Source organism: Vespa crabro, chromosome 17 (genome assembly GCF_910589235.1).
Source record: "Vespa crabro chromosome 17, iyVesCrab1.2, whole genome shotgun sequence".
Lineage (NCBI taxonomy): Eukaryota > Metazoa > Arthropoda > Insecta > Hymenoptera > Vespidae > Vespa > Vespa crabro.
In genome coordinates, this window is record NC_060971.1 from 3,822,428 (window position 1) to 3,844,975 (window position 22,548).

The window sequence follows — 22,548 nt, forward strand, 5'->3', positions numbered from 1 at the left end:
TATCTATCTATCTATCTATTTATTTATCTAGGATTAAATTCTTTAAATGGGATATAAAGAGAAGGGAATGAAAGATTGTGCTCTCTCTCTCTCTCTCTCTCTCTCTTTTCTTTCCTTTTTTTTGTTTTCCTTTTTTCTTGTAGATTTAAAAAAAAAATCATCGTATGAAATATTAAGGTATGATAGGTCGTTGGCGCTGACCAAAGAAGTTAAAGCGATGAAGAAATAGAAGAAGAAGAAGAAGAAGATAAAGAAGATGAAGAAGAAGAAGAAGAAGAAGAAGAAGAAGAAGAAGACGGAGAAAAGAAGAAGGAACGATGATATCTTCCGTCGATCGCGCGATGTAGTCGTAGACTCGATGATAGTGGTGGGGATAGGAGCCGGCCGGTGTGTCCCGGTGGTGGGGATAGCAGAGTACGCGCAGTCGAGCGACGCTCCCTCTGGCGAGTGTCCGCGAGCAGTCGAGCCGTGTGCCGCGTCGCGGTAGCGTCGAAGAGCGTCGTAGAGCGTCGTTTGGTGCGCGTCACGCGTGTCCCTTCGTCGTCGTGCGCGAGGATGACGCCTTCTCCGATCTCGCGATTATGAGAGCGCCGGGGCGAGCCTAGTCTCGTCAACGTTCTTTCGTGCTTTTTTGTGGTGTTACTTCGACAAAAAAAAATATATATATATATATACATATATATATATATATATATTTCGAAAAGAAATATTTCGAAATAGAGAAGAAGAAACGAGACCAATAGAAAACGGTAGACGGTGTGTCGTGTATATTCTTTTTTCTTCGTCGTTGTCGTCGTCGTCGTCGTCGTCGTCGTCGTCGTTATTGTCGTTATCGTCGTCGTCGTCGTCATTGTCGTTGTCGTAGTCGTCGTGTCGTTGTCTCGTGATCGTCGGTGAACGTTCTTCTACGCGACCGCGTGACCTCGTCGCTGTTCTCATCGGTTGTGCGGAGGGGAGAAAAGAGAGAAGGAAACAAAGAAGAAAGAGGAAGAAATAAAAGAGGAATAATAATAGAGAGGAAAATAAAAAGTTTACGTTACGAAGAAGAAAAAGAAGAAGAAGGAGAAAAAGGTGGGGGAAAAAGGAGAGGAGGAAGAAGAAGAAGAAGAAGAAGAAGAAGAAGAAAAAGAAAAAGAAAAAGAAGAAGAAGAAGGAGGAGAGGAAGGTAAAAGGGTGACCGAGCAAAAGAAGCTCTCGCGTCCTTTCTTCTTCTTCTTCTTCTTCGTCGTCCTGTCAGTGACCTTGGTTTCCCCGTCACCAAGGCAAGGAATAGTTTCGACGACGAGAACCGAGCGCGCTCCGTCCAAAGGATATCGTTTTTCTCTTTCTCGGTAGGCGTCTCTCTCTCTCTCTCTTTCTCTCTCTCTCTCTCACTCACTCTCTCACGCTAGGAAGGTCAACGTGCGGCCGTCGTCGCTGCCGTAGTAGACAACCGAACGCCCGTTAATTGTTATTGTTGTCTCTTTCTCGCTTTTTTCTATCTCTTTTCCCAGATTCCCTTTCTCTATATTCTCTCTCTCTCTCTCTCTCTCTCTCTTTATTTCGATTTGACGCGCAAAGTGAAAGCAACGACGAAAGGTAGAAAAGAGATTCGCGAGTCTGAGGAGAAAGGGAGCCGGTTCAAAGAAAAAAATTCTCTTCTTGGCTTCCTCGCGTTCCTCAACGCCGCTTCTCTTCTTTACCCTACTCCTTCTTTTCTCCTTCTCTTCTTTCTCCTTCTCTTACTCCACCTCCTCCTCCTTCTTCTCTTTCTCGTCGTCGTCCTCGTCGTCGAGACGCGTGAGCTTGCAATGCCGCGAGGACGTCGAGCACTCTAACCGGTCCTCGGCTACTCGGCCCTGCCGACTTGCGTTGCTGCTTCGACCTCAAAAATTCGAACCACCTACCTCCGATCTACCTACCTCCTACCTATCTACCTTTTACCCTACTACCTTCGTCCTCGTCCTCGTTCTCGTCCTCGTCCTCATCCTCATTCTCATCCTCCTCGTTCGTCCTTTTTCACGTCTTTGTCTTTCATCAAAACGATTTAATTCGTCGCGAAACCTCGTCGAATATACTCTTATATGCCACGAGGATCGATTTATCTTGCGTATTTTTTATTCTGGAGAAAGTTAAATATCGATCGTTAACTTTTAGACATTTTTCCCTTCTTATATTTTATTTATTTTATCTCTCTCTCTCTCTCTCTCTCTCTCTCTCTATCTCTGTCTCTCTTTCTCTCTTTTTTGATTCCTTTCTCATTTTTTTGTTTTCTTTTACTTTGATCGGTCGGTATCTCTTTCTTTCTCTCTCTCTCTCTCTCTCTTCCTTCTCTTTTTCTCTCTTGTCGTTTACGTAGTACTACGCGTTTCAAACGACAAAAGCGAGCCACGACGCGATCGACGCTTTTCCCTTTTGTTTTTTCTTTTTTTTTTTTTTTTTTTTTTTTTTTATATCATCGCGAGAGACCGTGGAATCGACCCAGCGGCGTCGCGACGGTGGACTGCGACGACAACACCTGTAGAGAGTCGCTATTACACGCCTTGTACTCAGAAAGAGAGAAGGACGCAGGGCGGTAGAAACGCCGCAAAATAGAAAAACAAAATAGCTCGATTTTTATAAATATAACTCGACGCACGTTCCTACCAGTATATATATATATATATATATATATATATATGTACACGTATGAACATTACATGTAACCATATAAATACATTTATTGTAAACAAGTAGAATAGATAAGAAAGAGAAAAACGGTTCTTTGAATATGACACGAAACGCGAGGTCATATAAAAGTTAAGTATAAACCGAGAAAGAGAGAGAGAGAGAGGGGGAAAGAGAGAAAGACAAACACGAGAGAGAAAGAAAGAAAGAGCGAGAGAGAGAAGGATAAAAGAACGAAGAGGCAACAAATTGAAGGACAAACTCCAGATAAGTAAACGTGAAATATTATTTAAAAGGAAATATACCATACGTACATAGAAGAGAATAGAAGAAACATGACGATGGCTAGCAACATTGTGGTCGAGTGGTTGCGTTCGCTCCATCTCGGCCAATATTCTGAATCGTTCATTGACAATGGCTACGACGATCTTGAAATATGCAAACAAATCGGCGATCCCGATTTAGATGCTATCGGTGTTTTCAATCAAACACACCGTGCACGTTTATTACAATCTGTGAAGACATTAAGGGAGGAGGGAGCAGCCAGCGTTTATTTCACGTTAGAAGAAACTAACGAGTGTCTTTGCGATAATGTTAGCTCAAAATCGTCTAGAACATCGTCGGAAAGACCACCGAGCGACAAGGATGTACAAAGGGCATCACCAACTGCTAGTTCTTCGAGCGGTGGTCAAGAATTGACAAAGTTCGCGGATGAATACGAAGAAGGGAAGGCTGAACTCGTCAGGATCCCTCGAATGCAACTTAGGATGCTACTGCAAGAGAAGCTCAGGCATGACGGCATCAGACTCGCTTGTCAACCTTATACTACACCGGTGAGTCATGTACTAATTCACTTACTTACTTATTTACTTACTTACATACATACTTACAAACCTACCTACCTACCTACCTCATGTCTCTTTATTCCTTTTCTTTTTCTTTTCTCCTTTTTTAAACCGTACGTACGAGTATGATGCATACTTAAGTGTGTTTGTGTGTGTGTGTGTGTATGCACAAGCGCGCACGCACGCACCAGGCTTCGTCATCGTGTCCCACGTGGCCTTTAAAATATATCCGATCCAGATGGTTCTTCGTCAAAGAGAGATAACGACGACTTGTATATTTCTCATCTCTATGATTAACCTTTAAATCGATATTTCTGTCTTTATTTATTTATTTCTTTTTTTTTTTATCAATTTTATTTTTATTTTTATTTTTATTTTATCTTATTATTTATTTCGTATTCTTTCTTCGTTTCTTTTCCTTTCTTTTCTTTTTCTCTCTCTTTTTTTTTCTTTTTTTCTTTTTCTTTTCTTTTTCTTTCTTTTTTTTTTTTTTTTTTTTTACCAGAGAGAAAATACATAGACGAGACGGACTTCTCTCGAAATGGTAACCTGATAGGTGAAAAATGCATTTGGTAGATCGACGTACGGAAAAGCGAATCTCGATTGGGGCAATTCTCCTCTTGCCTCCCCTTTACCTCTTTGCTGACAAGCACGTATCGTTTCTAACGTGAGACGTAAATAGAAGCTACTCGACGACCCAAAGCGGATCGATTTTTCGATCGTATTCGACTTTGAATTCGACAAAGTCTAGTTTCGAGTTAAGACGTTACTTGAGAAAATCCTTCCTGGATAGGAGAGTGGATTGATATCTACACGGAAAGATTAAAAGTCATTTATTTTATAACATACGTATAATAATATGTTCGTTTTATTACCTATTGGCCATTATTTATTGGCCAGTGATTGTTACGGAATTAAAGTATTGGTTTTTGTTTTTTCTTTTTTCGTTTTATAAATTATTTACAATCGATTTAACCTGCATTCAAAAAGTCCATTCGATTTATTTAAAAATTTTTTTTTCTTTTCCCTCTAAATAAAATATGTTATTCAGAATTAATAGTCGTAAAAGGATTTTTAAAAGACCGCGGGGAGAGAGAGAGAGAGAGAGAGAGAGAGAGACAGACAGAAATAAATAAATAAATAAATTATCGTAGTTATAAATGTTTCATATAGATATGCGAAAAAGATTTTTTAATATCGCAATTTACGTCTTTCTTCTAAAAATTACTTGAAATAGCGCAATAACATTTATTAGTGTTCATAATCAATCGAGGTCGTTCAGTCCTGTATGTGCAATTACCAGATATGTGAAAAAATACACGACATATGTATTTCGTATACGCGTACACATACACGCTCAGGTTTAATCTCTCGTCACGGTTTTGTTTATAGAATACTCACACATTAAAAACAAAAAAAAAAAAAAAAGAAGAGGAAAAAAAAATAGGGAAAACCTGTATATTGGAAGAGAAAAAATCAACGAAACCCATTGTAATTTTTTCAGATTTTTTCAATGTTTCCCAGAATTTACGCGTGATGCACAATTTTTTTTTCCTCCTTTCTCTTTTTTTTTTTTTTTTTTTACCCGTAAAAATAAAACAAAATTATTATTAAATAATCACGCTCGTTCGAGCTTACATTTTTTTCTTCAGAAGTTTGATCTTTTTCGATAAAATTAAAATAAAAAAGAAAAAAAAAATAAATAAATAAAAGGAGATACAAAAGAAGAGGAAAAAATTTGTAATATATTTCGATCGAATACAATATCCGTTTAAAGCTATAATTATTGTGCCGTTCAAACAGTTGTAATTTAATATTTGGGAAAATCCTTTTTACGTATGTTTATTTGAGATTTAAAGATAAATATACGACACACATACACACACACACACACACACACATATACACACACTGTCTTCATATATATCATATATTTCATATCAAATCAGAATGGACACGTTGCTGTATGAAAAAAAATGATATATTTATATATCAGGAATGACCCTATGTGCACCGATTCGATCGTATAATGGTTGTCGGTTGTTCGGTACACTTTGTGAATTGATCTTGGGTTCGTGGAAAACGTTAAGGGGTGGTAGTACGAGGTAAAGTAGTCCTCGACGACGAGTCGAGCGAGCGGAAGAGGTTGCACGCCGCTTGATAATCCGTGCGTCATCGATCACACTTCACCACCCTCCGTGCCTTTTTTATTTTTTTCTTCCTTCCTTCCTTCGTTCGTTCGTTCGTTCGTTCGTTCGTTCCTTCGTTCCTCTCAAGTTAGTGCTATCATCTTTCTTTTTTTTATTTTTCTTTTTTTTTTATCTTTTCTCTCACTCTCTTTCGTTTGGTAGTTCCTTCGTCTCTTTCAACACATTGGTGGTTGGAAAGTGATGCGCAAGGGTAGATTTCTCGATCGATAGATCGATCTTTTCGTTTCTTCGGAAGTCTTTCGATCGTCGATGATATCGTACGATGAGTACTCATCCACCTCGTTCTCCTCTTACTTCAACCATTCCCCCTCTCCCCTTTTCGATGGAGATTGCATCGTCCGTATCAACGACCGATCGACCGGAATCGCTCCTCAAATTGTACGCTTTGCGAGGATAGAATAGACGGGAGGACAAAGGAAACATTCTACTTGAAATGGCCAAGCGGCTTTACATTCCTAAGCTCGTCCTCTCATGGTTATCGGTAATGTAGCTACATAGGAGAGAAAAGGACAGGGAGACACGCGCATACACATACACATACACGCACAGAAAGAGAGAGAGAGAGAGAGAGAGAGAGGGAGAGAGAACGATCGATGTAAACCATCAGGCCACACGACTGATGCGCCTTTTCGTTATTGCAACGATACCGATGTTGAAAGTTTTAGTTGTCGGATAAAGCGTAATCTTGTTAATCCGGTTAATTTATCTTTCACTCACGAATCCTTTCGATAAACGATTAATCGACACGCGTATTCGTTAGAATAAATGTAATCTTCTTCGTAGGCGATATGATCCAAATCTATTATACAATCATTCTCGGAACGAAATATCATCGTAGCTTCGTTACGATCAATCCGCTTTTATCGGGGATTCGTGAAAAATTAAATAACTCTACACGTTTTTTTTTTTTTTTTTTTTTTTTACATCGTATATGAGAATTATATCGACATATAAAAGAACATTAAGATCACCTATTGTTTATGCTCGAAGTGAATTGTACGTAGGTTTCTACGTGTGTTCAGAATTAATAAAAGCCGTCGTTCCATTTAACGCGTGTGAACAATTACAAGGTATATTTGTTCACCCTTTTCTTCTTCCCCCCCCCCCTCCCTTTCACCTTTTCTCTCTTCTAGTTTCGCACACTTTCATATTCCGCAGAACGTTTCGCGGGATTAATCGAAGCCGGAAAAGTGCGAATTAATTAGGATCAAACGGGAACCGGAGAGTTCTTTAATACCCTTAAAACGTCTGAGACTCGTCTAACTCGTCGTCCATGATTTTTCTCAATCATTCAATAAAATGAAAATATAAAGTAAATTTACTTATTCGCAATTAATAATAATAATAATAATAATAATGATAATGAAATACAAATTTATCAAAAGTAATATACCTTTTCATGACAATGAAGAGGTAAGTAGAAAAAGGAAAAAAGAAAAAGTGTAAAGTAACAATACGATATGAAGTATATATATATATATATATATATATATATATATATATATATATATATTATTGTAATAATTCCGTCGAAATAATTAAAATCCATTAATAATAATAAAGTAATAGTAATTCCGTTTATTTCAATAATAAATATCTACTAATATTAATAATACAATATGTAATATATGATCGATATAAAATAATAACGATTCTATTGAACGAAGTTAATTTATACGTAAATATAAGATTATGTGAAAGAATAAAACAATATAAAAATAATAATTCCGTTTACAGTGTATTAAATAATACCTGCTGACAATTAGATTATACGTAGGAGTAATAAAGTTTGCAAAAAAAAAAAAAAAAAAAAAACAAAAAAAAAGAAAGAAAAAAAAATGAGAAGAAAAAGACAAAAGTAAGAAAGAAGGAATAACAACGTAGCGTAATAATTTTACGATAGTGTAAATTGCTCTCATTCGATCATTCATAACTCTCTCGAAGTTCTTTTATTGTTTTTTTTTTTTTTTCTGTCAGTTAACATATAAATAAATAAAATAAATAAAAAGAAATTTCTGTCGATGTACAGTTGGAATAGTTAAGCAAAAGGGCGTCGCATCGACGCGAACTAAAAAGAAATGTCGCGGTGGTCAACACAGGACAATGAACACACCACTGACATCGTCCGATAGAACACAGGACTTCAGACACACTAGACCACCGTCTCAATGCTCCTACTCTTTTCCTCCCTCTTTCTACCACATTTTTCCCCTCCCTTTTCCCTCTGCGTTCTCGTATCGTCGTATATAACAGTACGCTCCGCGGACCGAGGGTAATAGCGTTTAAATATTTGAGCGCGAATGTTCAATCGATATACCTATCTATCCTCCGGGCGAAGCTCTTTCCTCTTCTCGCCAACGTTTCGCTTTATTGTACCTTCCGTTTTCTCTCCCTTTCACTATCAACCCCCTTCTCTCTCTCTCTCTCTCTCTCTCTCTCTCTCTCTGTGTGTATCTGTCTGTCTTTGTTCCACTTCTTTCATGTCGTCACTTTTCCAACCCGTTCCGTCTAAACGCTATGGTTCTCTCCCTTTTCCGTGCATACCACTCGAACCTGTTTCCATAAAATATCCAAAAACCATCCAATGAAATTGTTCTTATTCGTAGAAATTACGGAGAAAGAATAGGGACGGTGGGGGGGGGGAAGAGGAGACGAGGTGAGGATTGGGAAGGAGGGCGTAGTGAAAAGATTGATATTTCCTTCTTTTTTTTCCACCCCCCCCCCTTTTTTTTTCCCTTTTTATTTCTTTTTCGTTCTTTTCTTTTCTTCCTTTTTATTTTTTTTCTTTCTTTCTTTTTTTTTTTTTTTTTAATCTTTCCAAAGGGAAATGACTGTCGTAACGGTAGGGAATTTTTTTTATAGATGATCGCGAATAATTTATGTTTCGAGAAAAATGAATGCCATTGTTCATGGGGAATATTTTTCGTGAAATCTCGAGAGTTATCCGTTTTAATGACGACATAATTTCTGGTAAAAGATACGAAATTCTTTGAAATTGTGAAATTTGATGTTAGAGGGAGAAATTTATACTTCTTGGAGTCTATTAATAATTCTGGGTCTTCTACTTTCGCATGAAAAAGAAAGGGAGAGCGAGAGAGAGAGAGAAAGAGAGAGAGAGAGAGAGAGAGAGAGAGAGAGAGAGAGAGAGAGAGAGAGAGAGAGAGAGAGAGAGAGAGAGGAATTCGTCGATGGATGGATGAGAGAAAACTTTCGTGTCTTACTAATAGCGGATAGCGAAGGTCGGTCGTAAGGGTGAAGGAGAAACGATTCAACGTCAGAAGGGCAACATGAAGTAGCAGTAGCAGAAGCAGCAGCAGCCACTGGCAGTGGTAGTAGTAGTAGTAGTAGTAGTAGTAGTAACAGGAATAGCAACAGCAACCCTTATATCCGAAAATCCGAAGGGAAGAGAGAAGAGCATGGTTACCTCTCGCAAATATCCAAGCTAAGCGTCTACACGCCGAGAATCGTGGACCCTCGTCTTCGAGAAGTTCCAAGACAGCGGTCGGCACGATGCCGACTTTTCTCTTCCTCCATTCTACTCTTCCTCTACCATGGAGAAACGTTAAATCCCATGAAATCCTTGCCATGGGGAAATCCCTCTTCGTATTTTACCATCCTGTCCAGTAACGAAGAAAGAGAAGGATATTGGAGAAGGAAGAAGAAGGAGAGAAGGAAGGAGGTGTAGATGGAGATGGAAAAGGAGATGGAGGTGAAAGTGAAGGAGGAAGAATTTGTGGCCATGGACCGATCACTGGACGCCTATTTTCCTTGGCTGTCCAGGACACCAAACTAACGATGTTCTCCGATGAAATATACACCTTTATTAATGTCACTCTGCTAGTTGGATTCAGAACGACCGACAGACCACCCTTCGTGTAACTCGAGTATATCGCTAATTGCGTATCTCTCGCACATATGTATCTCTCAACGAGACGTATTAATCGATCACGATGCATATCGAACGTCACCGATGTTATTTTCTTCTTACGTCCGTTCAACATCTTTATCGATCTTGAGATCCAGATTTGAGATTGCATTCTTTAGGGAAGAAAAAAAGGATATATATGAATGTATACATATATGTATATATATATATATATATATATATATATATATATATATAATGATCGCACAGTCATTTCGTATATCGATTTGATTCGATTAAGAAGTCCCCATGGAAATGATTTTTAATACGAGCTATATATATAAAACTTATTACATAATTCACGTAAATAAATTATAATACATAATTAAAGAATTTTATTTCTTGAAACTAGTTGGTACGAAAGGATAATTACATATATATTCTTGTAATTTGTGAAACAGAAAAGACGGCGGTATTGATTATTTTTATCTCCCGCGGGGATTCTTATTTTTATATAATTTCACGTAAGGATAGTAAAAAAAAGGAAGAGAAGAGAAAAAAGAAGGGAAAAGAAATATAAAGAAAAAAAGAAAAGAAAGGAAAAGAAAAAGAAAGAAAAGAGAGAGAGAGAGAGACAGAGACAGAGATAGAGAAAGAGAGAGAGAAAGAAGGAACGTGTTCTTAAGGTATTCCATGCTCGCAAGAAACGTGACTCTTGGACAGTATGCGAAGCGTTTATTTACTGGTCGTTATCTTGGTGGTACTTAAAGTGCATTATACTCGCGTTACGTTATGCGTTTTGATGAGAAAGAGAGAGAGAGAGAGAGAGAGAGAGAGAGAAGAGGGAAAATGAACAAAAAAGAAATGGACAAAATGACTAATGAGGTAGAGTTTTTTCGTCTCGCAAGGAAACGAACATTATTTCGAGCTCTATCTCTCTTCGTCCTTTTTCAACTTCTTTCCTTCTCAAATGAGAGAAAGAAAGAGAGAGAGAGAGAGAGAGAGAGAGAGAGAGAGAGAGAGAGAGAGAGAGAGAGAAAGAGAGAAAGAGAGGAAAGAGGAAAGAGGGATAGAGAGCGCGTGCGTGAAACAACTCTCACGCACACGCACGTGAACGTTCGCGTGCCGATACTTGCTGCGCACACACCACCTACTGCTGGCGGCTTAAGCAGACGCATTATAGCGGCTAGAATTCCCTCGTCGAGTCCGACCAGCCTCCTGGCACGCAATGTATGCCCCTGCTATCTAGGTAACATTAAGGACTCGCCCGGCTGCATTACCGCTGCCAGGTAATAAACATGTTTAATTGCAACGCTAATGGCGCAGACGGGAGCGCGCATTACCCTCGGCCTTACCGAGTGTTGTGCCACCCTCTTCCTTCCCTGCCCTTTCGTCCTTTCTTCCTGCGCCGACCGACGACTACATAGAATCATCGAAGCCTTTTTACACGAAGGCCAACGAAAACTCGATCGATTCCAACTGCTTCCCCTTGACTGTTTTTTTTTCCCCTCTCTTTTTTCTTCCTTTTTTTTTCCAAGATAATTTTTTTCTCTCTTTTTCTTTCTCTTTCTTTCTTTCTTTCTTTTTGTTTTTGTTTTTCTCTTTGATCTTCTTCTTATTAATACATACACCGAATATAATCTCGATTATGATGTAAGATATTCCTTCGACTTTTTTTTTTTATTAATTCTTCGTAATGTCAACATAACTATGAATCCTTAGATCCATAATTATGTTATCCATTTATCTATGGATATTTATATATATATATATATATGTATGTATGTATATTTTTGTAAATTTTTAATTTCTTCGATTTAGTCTGATAAAAGTGGGATAAAGACTTTGTTATATTAATTTATATTGGAATCAATGTTTTTTTTTTTTATGTTACATCATATAACTTTCGTTTAGATACGAATGAAGATTTATATATCCGTATCTATATATATATATATATATATATATATATTTTTTTTTATACGCGTTCGAACTATTCGATATTGCTAGGTAATAATTTAAAAAATTGTAATTTTCTTGTTAAAGTAGATATTTGTAATATTTTGAAAGGATTATATCAAGAGGTTAAATGTTAACACGACGAAAGTAAAAGAGAAAAATCGTTTGGTCTGAGAGCAATGGCAGTCGCATTAGCGCACGTCACGTTCTTGCGTTCGATCACACGTGTACAGCTACACGTAACATATTTAAAGGATTGTATGTATCTACCTAGCTAGCACGGCACGATTCCTTCAGGCCAAGAATAAAACGGTTCGTGCGAATCAAGAGATCGCATTGAAACGCGTTTCTCTTATAGGCGGATCTTTGGCCGTTATTCCAAAAGGGAAGTAACGGGGCTGCGTCCTCTGAGTTCGTTCGTGCAAATAGAAAAAGAGAAAAAGAGAAACATTAAGAGAAAGAGAGAGAGAGAGAGAGAGAGTTTCCAGATTTTTTTTTGACTCCTTTTATCCCTTTCTAATAAATTGATTTCTCTTGTGTAAATTTTTTCTTTTTTTTCTTCTTTTTTTTTCTTTTTTTTTTTTTTTTTTTTTTTTTCTTTCTTTCTTCGAAATTGAAAATAATAACTCGACGATGTATATGCATGTATGCATACAAAGTCTCTGCGTTTCTCCAAGAAATACTTTTCGATTATTTTGTTATCATCTTGAATTTGATAACATTAATAAAGATATATTAATTTCGAAGGGAACGAGAAAGCCGAGAAATCTGATGAGTTAATCGAATAATTAATATATTTATTATATTTATAAAATAATTATATTTATAGGTTCCACGATGTCTTCTTTCATTGATGATAGAGAAAAAGAAAAAGAAACAGGGAGAAAAAGAAGTATTGCGCTCGTCGACCTTCTTTTTTTCTTTCCTTCTTTTTTTTTTTTTCTTTTTTTTTCTTTTACTTTTTTATTACCTTTTTTTTTTTTTTTTTAGTCAATCTGACGCCATATCAGATATCTATTTTCTATGGTATCGTTAAATACAAATCAAATTTTTCTCTCCTCGAGGATTCGATTTCGTCGTATCCTTTATCGGATCACTTTGACCTCGAATTTTATCCGAAAGAGATTCAAAGCTTCGTATCAACGAGAAAGCTCCTATAACGGTGATATTATACACGAGGCCGCTTTAGAAGCAAGAAGCGAGAGTAGCATGGCGCGAGAATCGCCGTAAGTCAGGAATCTTTAATGCCGTTCCGTTAACCGCACGACCACCATGAGTTATTACCGTTTCCGGGTAGCCGGGTGCGAACCATACGATATATCAGTTTCCGTAGAATTTGCTTTGCAAAGCAAAAGTCACCGAAAAGTCTTCACAAACCCTTTCTTCGAATTTTCTTACAAATCCTTAGCAACAACCTGACAGATGTCGTTCGATATCGTAAGAACCATTTTGTTAATCTTATAGATTTGTGAATGTATCGTATTTATTAGATCTATCGACAAAAGGATTTATTCATTTTTTTAAGTGAAAGAAAAAAAAAAGAAAGAAAGAAAAAAGAATAATATTGGAATCCATCTTTAGACAGTATATGTACGATTCTCTTTTTATACAGATATAAAATCATTTATATAAGGAGTATATGTAGAAAGATATTATAAAAACTTAATAATTTTATACATAATTAAACGAGGCATTTGATCGAGTCTTTAGGAATTTCATTTTTTAAATATAACGATCGATTTCAATATTGTGTCTGATTCAAAAATAGAAAAAGATCGATAGAAATTTTTCAGACAGATCAGTACACATAGATACATACATACATACATGTATATATATATATATATATATATATATATATATATGTACTTATTTATTTATTAATTTATTAATATTTAATTTCGATTAATATTAAAAATGTTTTTGCATTTTCATTTACTTTATTTTATTTTATTTTATTATATTATATTATATTACATTATTTTTTTCTCAAACTATAAAATGATTCGTCCTTAGAAGTTAAAAACTCAATCCAATGGACGAAACTTTTCGACAGATCTAATAGTTCCTACTTTCTTCCCTATCGGTAAGAATAAGTTCCGACGTTTCTCCGAACTTTCATTCCTTCCTATCTCGTTCGGCAAGAAGCCAGAGGCTATTACTCGTTCTTTCGGAATTGGACATACTCGTTTTTTGAGAAGACACGTGGCCATCAGCGAAAAGGCAGGTGTTGATCGTGCTTAAAGGTGGAAAGGAGAAAGCCCTTAGGTCTGCTCCGGCCGCGGTATTGCGCCCGCGAGGAGACGGTAATAGCCCTTTAACCTGTAACCCCAAGTAATTACGGAGTTAACCGATGCAAATTACAATAATTTGTGTGGAGGAAGCGATTCTCTCTCTCTCTCTCTCTCTCTCTCTCTCTCTCTCTATTTCTATCTCTTTCTTTCTCTCTCTGTCCTTTATCTTTCTCTTTCTCTTGAAGCTCTTTCTCTCTCTGTCTCTCTCTCTCTCTCTCTCTCTCTCTTCTCTCAGCTCGACAACGACGAAGCTTCTTTTTGGTTCTTACCTACCACCTTTCGTAGTCACTGCTTTTCTAACTCTCTCTCTCTCTCTCTCTCTCTCTCTCTCTCTCTCTCTCTCTCTCTCTCTCTTTCTTTCTTTCTTTCTCTATCTCTGTATCTCTCTGTCTTTCTATCTTCTCATCTTACTACTCCTTTGTCTCGTTTCTAATCACTAGGCCTTTTTACCTTACGACCACTTTCTTACCGCTTTCGTTCAAGAAGAAATAGCCGGTCTTTCGTGAGGAGGGACAATCCAGAGAGAAAGAGAAAGAAAGAGAGAGAGAGAGAGAGAGAGAGAGAGAGAGAGACAGAGAGGACATTTGAGCTTCTTAAGCTGGAAAATCTGAGACCTTATTCTTATTCCTTGGAATATAAAAGAGAACAGAGAAGATGATACTCTTTAGAGTATCGTCTTCTTTATCCGTTGGCTCATGAAATAATACTACTAATGATCCGTACTTAAATTTGAATGAATTATTTCACAGAGAAGACATATCGAGCATTTAAATTATTATTATTATCACACACACACACACACACATATATATATATATATATCATTCGAGAACACTAAACCACAAATGTCTGGTAAAGGAAGTTTGTGAATGATGTAAATAATTAGGTAGTAAGGATTAAACCATCGAATAGCGTTAATATAAAATTTAAACGTGATGCTATATCTAATATAACATACGAATATGTATTCAGAAAATAATGCCATTAACTATCGATAAAAAGATTTACACGAATAATTTAAAAGTCAAATCAAGGATAAAATTATTATGATCGTATAAAAAGACAGATAGTTTATACGCCGTAAATAATAAAATAATTCGATAGATGGAACGTCGAGATATAGTAGACGCTGATATAAAATTTTAATTTTTACACATCTATCAATTCATTATTAATATACTATTTATAATAAATACAATCTATACGTACATACATACATACATATATATATATATATATATATATATATATATATATATATATATATATATAAATAACTCTGCAGGGAATTCGAGAGAAAGAAAAAAAAAAAAAATAAGAAGAAGGAAAAAAAAAAAAAGAAAGGTCTAGTCGAAGTCGGATATCCTTGCTCGAGAAAATCATAAATCTATGCCAACGAAGAATTCATTTTTACGTCCGGCTCTCTGTAAGATTTATTCGCGATCAAATGCGTCGTTCCGTTTTCGGAATCGGTTAACCGGTTACCAAGTTACTCGAACAACGAGATACCAAGTTATAGAAAGAAAGATAGAAAAAGAAAAAAGACAGAGAGAAAGAGAGAGAGAAATACAGACAGACAGAAGGAAAAGGAGATACTATCAGGATAACGTACCTTATAGGCGATAACTCGTGAGTCAGCAACGCTTGGCTCGCGTTGTTCGCTGTATGCTGTTGTCCATTGCAAACACACTTATCCATACGTGTGTATATATATATATATATATATATATAGATTCGTTTGCATATATGCAAGAACGCTCTCTACGGCCTTGCGGACAATAGCCTGATAGATCTGGTCTCCTTTAGCGCTCGCGAGTCCTCCATCTCCTTCCAACTTTTCCCTATACCTTTCTCTCATCGTTTGTGCGGCCACTTAACGCTGTACACGTTCGACGATCACCGCGAGAATACAACGCAGAGTTTAACATGATAAATCCTACTTTATGGCTCGATGAATCTTGTTTTTTTCTTTCTCTCTCTCTCTCTCTCTCTCTCTCTCTCTCTCTCTCTCTCTCTCTCTCTCTCTCTCTCTCTGTTTTTTCCTCTCTTTTCGTTGAATCGTTTATATACTTGCCTCTATTGAACGCGACCTCTCTGCCCTCACTTCCACGTTTACCCTTTACCCACCCACCTCCCTTACCCTCTCCTTCTCTTCCTCCAACATTTCCCTCGTATCTCTATCGTACTACGAACAGAGGCATGCAAAATATTCGTTAAATAGTTCCGTTGCGTTTGATCGTAATCGTTTGTAGTATACAAAATATGGAAGGGATTATACCTTTATTCGGCTGCTCGTTCTCGCAATAATTCACTTATAATGCTCGTTTTCATGATAACCTGTTAACGCATACATACGTACATACATATATATATATATATACATACGTACATACATATATACATACATACCTACATACCTACATACATACATATATATATATATATATACAAACCTACCCTTACGCGTATATATTCCGTCGTGTGATTTTCATTGTTATGCGTTTTAACGATCCGCTCTGTAAATAAAACGAAATTACTTTAAACGTTGATCTACAACGATGGAATAAGGTAGTGGTGGTAATAGTAGTAAAAGGGATGGTGGGAGATAGGAAGGGAAAGGGTAGGAGGTATGAAGAGGGTATAAAAGGGATCGAAAGGGGTAGGAGGTATAGGGCGATATCTACGAGGAAAGAGGAGTTAGAGTTGCGTTTTCGCTTCGGGCCACGTACGTATACCTGTGTATGTAACAGCGTATGTACGACGAACGTGACGATAAAGGACCAAAGTTGAGTTCGATCGCATGATGACTCATCGTTTATGTTAATCTCACGGGTTCGTTATTATTTAAACGAAGCTTAATTAACGTCACCGGGATGGTTATCTAACGAAATGGACGAACTAACATTTGTTTTAACTAACCTGAACTTGAATTGTGAAAGGAAAGAAGGAGGAGGAGCAGGGAGGTGGAATGTTCAAGGAAAGTTCTCTCTTGCAAATTGAGGAATTTGATTTAAACAAGGTTTTCTTCTTCTTTTTCTTCTTTTTCTTCTTCTTTTTCTTTTTTGTTCTTCTTCCTTCTCTTCCTCATCCTCTTCCTTTTCTTTTTGTCCTTTCGAACTGTCCGGCAGTAGTTCGACATTAACGAAGCAAGTGCCGCTAGATTAGACTTCTAAATCTTTGCGAACTACCTTGCTTTCATACGACTTTTTAACTTTTATCGTTCCCAAAGATTTCAATAGTTTCAAAGGAAAAAAAATAATTCTACCTCTCCCTCCCTCCCTCCCTCTCTCTCTCTCTCTCTCCCTCTTTTTTTTCTCTCAATCTCTCTCATTATGCTCGAGGGATAGTTATAACTTGACCCAGAATTTTCAATGCGTTCCTATTAACAGGGAATCTTTTCGACTTATATTTCTATCGTGAGCTCGTTGTTCTATATATATTTTTGAAATATCATCATGGTCTCTTTCTCTCTCTTTTTCTATCTTTCTCTGTCTATCTCGAGAAATAGTAATTAAAACGAAAAGTAATTCACGTATTATACGTGGTAGTAGCGTGGTAGTGGTCTACGAATGTATATATTGGTTTTTTTTTTTTTTAATCTTTTGGGGAAAATAAACATACTTTTGGCGTATCGTCAACGAGGGAAAAGAAGCATTAAAAAATCGTGTATTAAAAATAAAAATTCCATATGTGTATGCATGTAGGTGTATATTTGTATATATATATGAAGATTTAAAAGTATTTATAATAATGTTCAACCTTCGTGTCTCTCTTGGGATAGAGAATGTTTTTGATAAGCAACACGTTTTCGAAAAAAAAAAAAAAAAAGAAAAAGAAAACGCAAATTTGCATGGAATCGCAAACGACGATAGAAGTCGATTTAGAAAAAGAATCTTACGATGTTCTCGAGAATATGGAGTGTACGTAGAAAGATAAAGTAAAACGGAGAAATCTTATGATGGAGATAATGCGAGGTAAGAAGGAAAAAAATGGAGAGTAAAATAGAAGAAGAAGAAGAAGAAGAAGAAGAAGAAGAAGAAGAAGAAGAAGATGGAGGAAGAAGAAGAGAAGAAGAAGAAGATGGAGGAAGAAGAAGGAGAAGAAGAAAAGGTCTTGTAAGTCGAAGCACTTACCCCATACCTCACGAACCTCTCGTAAAGTACAGACACACACACACACACACACACACATATATATATATATATATACATAAACACACAGCAAACAAATACACAGATACATATACATGTATGTATATAGAGACTCACGCATGATCGTGCCGAGAGTCGAAGGAACGATCGACGGGGATGCACGGCATGGAAGTGGCCAATTAGCCTCCACGGCTAATTTTGCGAATCAAAGCGAAATGCGGCCCTTGCAGACCGTTTATTAATTTGTAATTGCGAGCTCGGTACACGTATACCTTTCGGAAAATTACGGGTCTGTCCGAGCTCGTTGCTACCACGAAGAGATTTAGTGCTAACGAGGCACTTTCTTCCGGACTCCGAAACGACTAGGGTTCTAGGATACTCTCTCTCTCGCGTAACCGCGCGTGTTATCCGACGATTAATATCGAATACGGTATACACGGCGCTTCTACCGATCGTTTTAACTCGTTGTACTTTCGCACGGTCTACGTGTAACCTTACTTCCTTCCTTCCTTCCTTCCTTCCTTCCTTCCTTCCTTCTTCCCTCCCTCCCTTTCTCCTTTCCTTCCCGTCATGGCCGATTTCTTTCTCTATCATCCCTTTTCGAATTCTATCTTCTCGTCTTCTTAAGAACTTTCTGAGATCGTGGGAGAAGTTCGAACAAGTTCACTTGTTTGCTCGTTTGGTCTCCACAGACACTGGCAACTCGTTTTTCTTATCTATCGATCAAGAAATATCTCTTTTGCTTTTTATTTCATTTTATTTTTAATTCATTTTGTTTCGTTTCGCTTTATTTTCTTATTTATAATTTTTGATTATCGAATTAATCCTGTTTGCCAATAGGAATTTTCACTTTTTAAACTATGATATTTATTATATATCTATTTTATTAATACGTATATATGTGTACACGTATACGTTTCCATGTGTGTATATATATATATGTGTGTGTGTGTGTGTGTGTGTATGATTAATTTATCTAAATCGTTTGTTTGATATAAATAATATAAAATCGATGTTACTTTAAACGAATTAAATTTATATTTAATTATTAAATTTTATATCATTACTACTTTATCATTACTTATCTCTTGATTGTGATTAATCGTAAATATATATATATATATTTATTTATTGTATACAACATATGAAATTAAATTTAGATAAACTCGAATTAAGAATTATTTAGATAAATTAATATATAAACCGATATAATTAATTATACATAAATATAGAAGCAATATATAAGAAGAAAAAGAAAAAAAGGAAAAAATTCATGACAAACAGGTTAAAGTCAATAATTTCATTAACAAAGCGAATCTATTATTACATTCTCACGTTGGATTAAATTTTATCGTAGTGCTTCGACAATTCGAATTACGTAAAAAATTCATCAATTGGAATTTAAGAATTTCGATGACTATGAAACAACGATCGAACGAGTCACGTTTCTTCGTCGATACGTTACGAACGTCATTATCAAACGAGTGGGAAGAGATAGAGATAGAGATAGAGAGAGAGAGAGAGAGAGAGAGAGAGAGAGAGAGCGAATATAAGTGCGATTAGATTCGCTTAGAAAGACGAAGAAAGAAAAAGAATAAGGAGGTGTAGGAGGAGTAAGAGGGGTAGGAGACGGTGCGATAAGTGACGGTGATTGTCGGAGCACAGCTCTGACCAACGGTTACGCCGGTAACGACAGTTTGAGCGTCGTTTCGCTAGAGCGTAGAGATAGCGCGATGGAATCAAGAAATTTAATTAAGGACCCGCATAATTTCCCGTTCGTTCGTTCGTTCGTTCGTTCGTTCGTTCGTTCCGTTAACGACCTCTTTGCTGCCGCGCGTTCGCCCTTTTATTATTTGTCGTATCAGACGAAGGAGATAGAGATAGATAGATAGATAGATAGAGAGGAAGAAAGAGAGAAACTCGTGCCTCTCGATGAAGATGTCAGCGACCTTTTCTCGCCTGAGGCTTTTCTCGTGCCTAGCTTTTCTTCTTCTATCTATCTGTATCTTTCTTTTTCTCTCTCTCTGTCTCTCTCTTTTCTCTCTCTTTCTTTCTTTCTTTCTCTCTTTCTCTCTTTTTCTCTTTCTTTCATTCTCTCCCTTTTTCCTTTACCTTTTTTTTTTTCTCGATCTGCTGTGTTAACGGGCTTTTACTATCCTTTTTTTTCTTTTCGAAGCCAAGCTTACTTTTCCTCTCTCTCTCTCTCTCTCTCTCTCTCTCTCTCTCTCTCTCTTTCTCTGTCCGTCTATTTTTCTCCTTCCTTTCTTTCCTTTTCTCCTCGTTTTCAACCTCGTCGACACAACGATAACCATGCGACAAGAGGGTTAACGACTGCCTGCAAGAAGTCGACTATCGTCGAGGAGACTCGCGATATCCGCCCTCGCTACTCTTTTCTTCCCGGCTTTTCGATGGAAAGGCAGTTTCTAAGAGGATAACAGAGAGAGAGAGAGAGAGAGATAGATAGAAAAAGAGAGATGGAAACTGTATCCAGTTTCGTTCAGGAATGATAATGTATCTACTATCAAATAGAGATTTATAAGCCTCTTTCTATCTGCTATCTCTTTCTTTCTTAGTAGAATAGAACAAGTAGTAATCTGGTATTACAACGATCGAGTAATTAACGAGAAGAAGTTTACATTTGTTTATTTTGTATAAGCACGCTCGCGCTCGCTCGCTTGGTCGTTCGTTCGTTCATTCGTTCATTCGTTCATTCGTTCATTCGTTCATTCGTTCATTCGTTTGTTCGTTGGTTCGTTCGTTTACTTGCTCGTTCGCTCGCCCGTTTGCTTGCTTGCTTGCTTGCTTGCTTGCTCGACGGTAGCACGACGATCGTATCGTACGATATTCTCTTTTATACGTTCCAAGTGGTTCTAGATAACGCTCAGACTAACTCTCGACGTTATTCGCAAGCGTAAAGTTCGGAAGAAGGTTAAGGTAGAGGTTGGCTGAATATAACACCGTTGAGATTACAGTGGCGAGGCGTACCAAACTCTAACGGAGAACGATTGAGCGTAAACTAGGCGCGCTCCAGTCCGACTGTAATTTTATTACATTACCACCGTCACATCTTAACTTCTCCTGTTTAGTAACTTGGAAAGGCACTTGGAGTCTACTTCCATTCGTTTCTACAAATCGGATAGGGTTTAATAAGAACGTATTGCTATATATTATTATTATTATTATTATTATTATTATTATTATTATTATTATTATTATTATTATTATTAATATTATTGTTATTAATATTATTGTTATTGTTTTTGTTTTTGTTGTTATTGTTATTGTTATTATTATCTCTATTTGTCTTTTCTTATATCTTTTTAAGTATACAGATAAGTACATATGAAAATATTTTTATGTTAATTTTATATATATTATAATACATACACACGCACAAAAATATATATATATATATATGTATAATATACAATATATATAAACTTATAATAATATATATATATATAATATATACTTTCAGTCATGCATATTCAAACTATTTATATATACTTTCATATATGTATGTAGATAGGTATATATAAGATGTGCATTTAAATATATATATATATATATATATATATATATATATATATAAACCAAGGATTGCAACTGAGATGCAAAACATTTCCTTTTCGAAGGCACATTTTTATATTCGTTCAAGTTATAATTGTATTACAAAGTAGATTGGATTACGGACCGGTTTGCCAGTCGTAATGGAACGTGATAATCCGAAGGCATGGCACACGGTGTTTCTCGTTATCTCGCGAGTCTGCTCGAATTGCTCGCTTCCACGAACTCTACGCGGGCTGTACCAACTTTCTGCGCCTGGCCATTACATTGTTTCGAATGCGACTTATTTCACGGTGTCTTGATTCGCCAACTTGCGCTTCGAGATCGGTTGGACGGTAAAAGAAAAAAAAAAAAAAGAAAAGAAAAGAAAAAGAAAATAAGATTTCTTATCGCAACGCTTTCGATCGAATTATATTCTTTGCTCTCCCTTTTTTCGTTTTTCTTTTCTTTCTTTCTTTTTGTTTTTTTTTTTCTGTTTTTTTTTCTGTTTCGTTTTTTTTTTTCCTATTTTTTTTCCACCCCTCTTTTTCCTTCTTTCTTTGCATTTCGTTTCCAGAAGGAGAGAGAAAGAAATATCCAAGAAATACGAAGAAATTAATTACAAAGTTTGTCTATTTTCAAAAGGTGTATACTTATATATATTAGAACTAATGTGTTTAAGTCTTAAAGTTTTAAGAAGCATGGAACGAATGAACTTTGTAACTTCCTTTTTTTCTTTTCTCCCTTTTTCTTTTTTTTTCTTTTTTTTTTTGTCCTCATTTTTTTTTTTTTTTTTTTTCAATTAAACTCTTTTCTTTATAATCTCACGATATACGTAAGACATTACGATATGCCGATCATTCCAATAGTCTTTTTCTTAATTTAATATTTTTTTTTTTTAATTTAACGATAATTATAAATATTTTTATTCGATTATTTTTCGATATACATATCGATAATAATTATAAATATTTCTATTCATAGTTTTATTTGAAATTTTTAATTTTCATTGATGTCTTGATGATATTATTG

The 22,548-nt window shown here is 36.2% G+C and overlaps 1 protein-coding gene across 8 annotated transcripts in view; it reads left to right on the forward strand.

The window, feature by feature from the left end:
- The first annotated feature begins 460 nt into the window (after nucleotides 1–460).
- LOC124429953 overlaps nucleotides 461–22,548 on the forward strand; it is a 220,207-nt gene continuing 198,119 nt past the window's right edge. For 3 of the 8 annotated variants that reach the window (XM_046975861.1, XM_046975867.1, XM_046975868.1), the window contains exons 1-2: nucleotides 1,084–1,331; nucleotides 2,716–3,479. In XM_046975861.1, the coding sequence (XP_046831817.1) occupies nucleotides 2,982–3,479 (498 nt within the window). In that variant the 5' untranslated portion in view covers nucleotides 1,084–1,331; nucleotides 2,716–2,981. The other 5 variants (XM_046975863.1, XM_046975864.1, XM_046975862.1 and 2 more) reach the window with 5 other exon arrangements.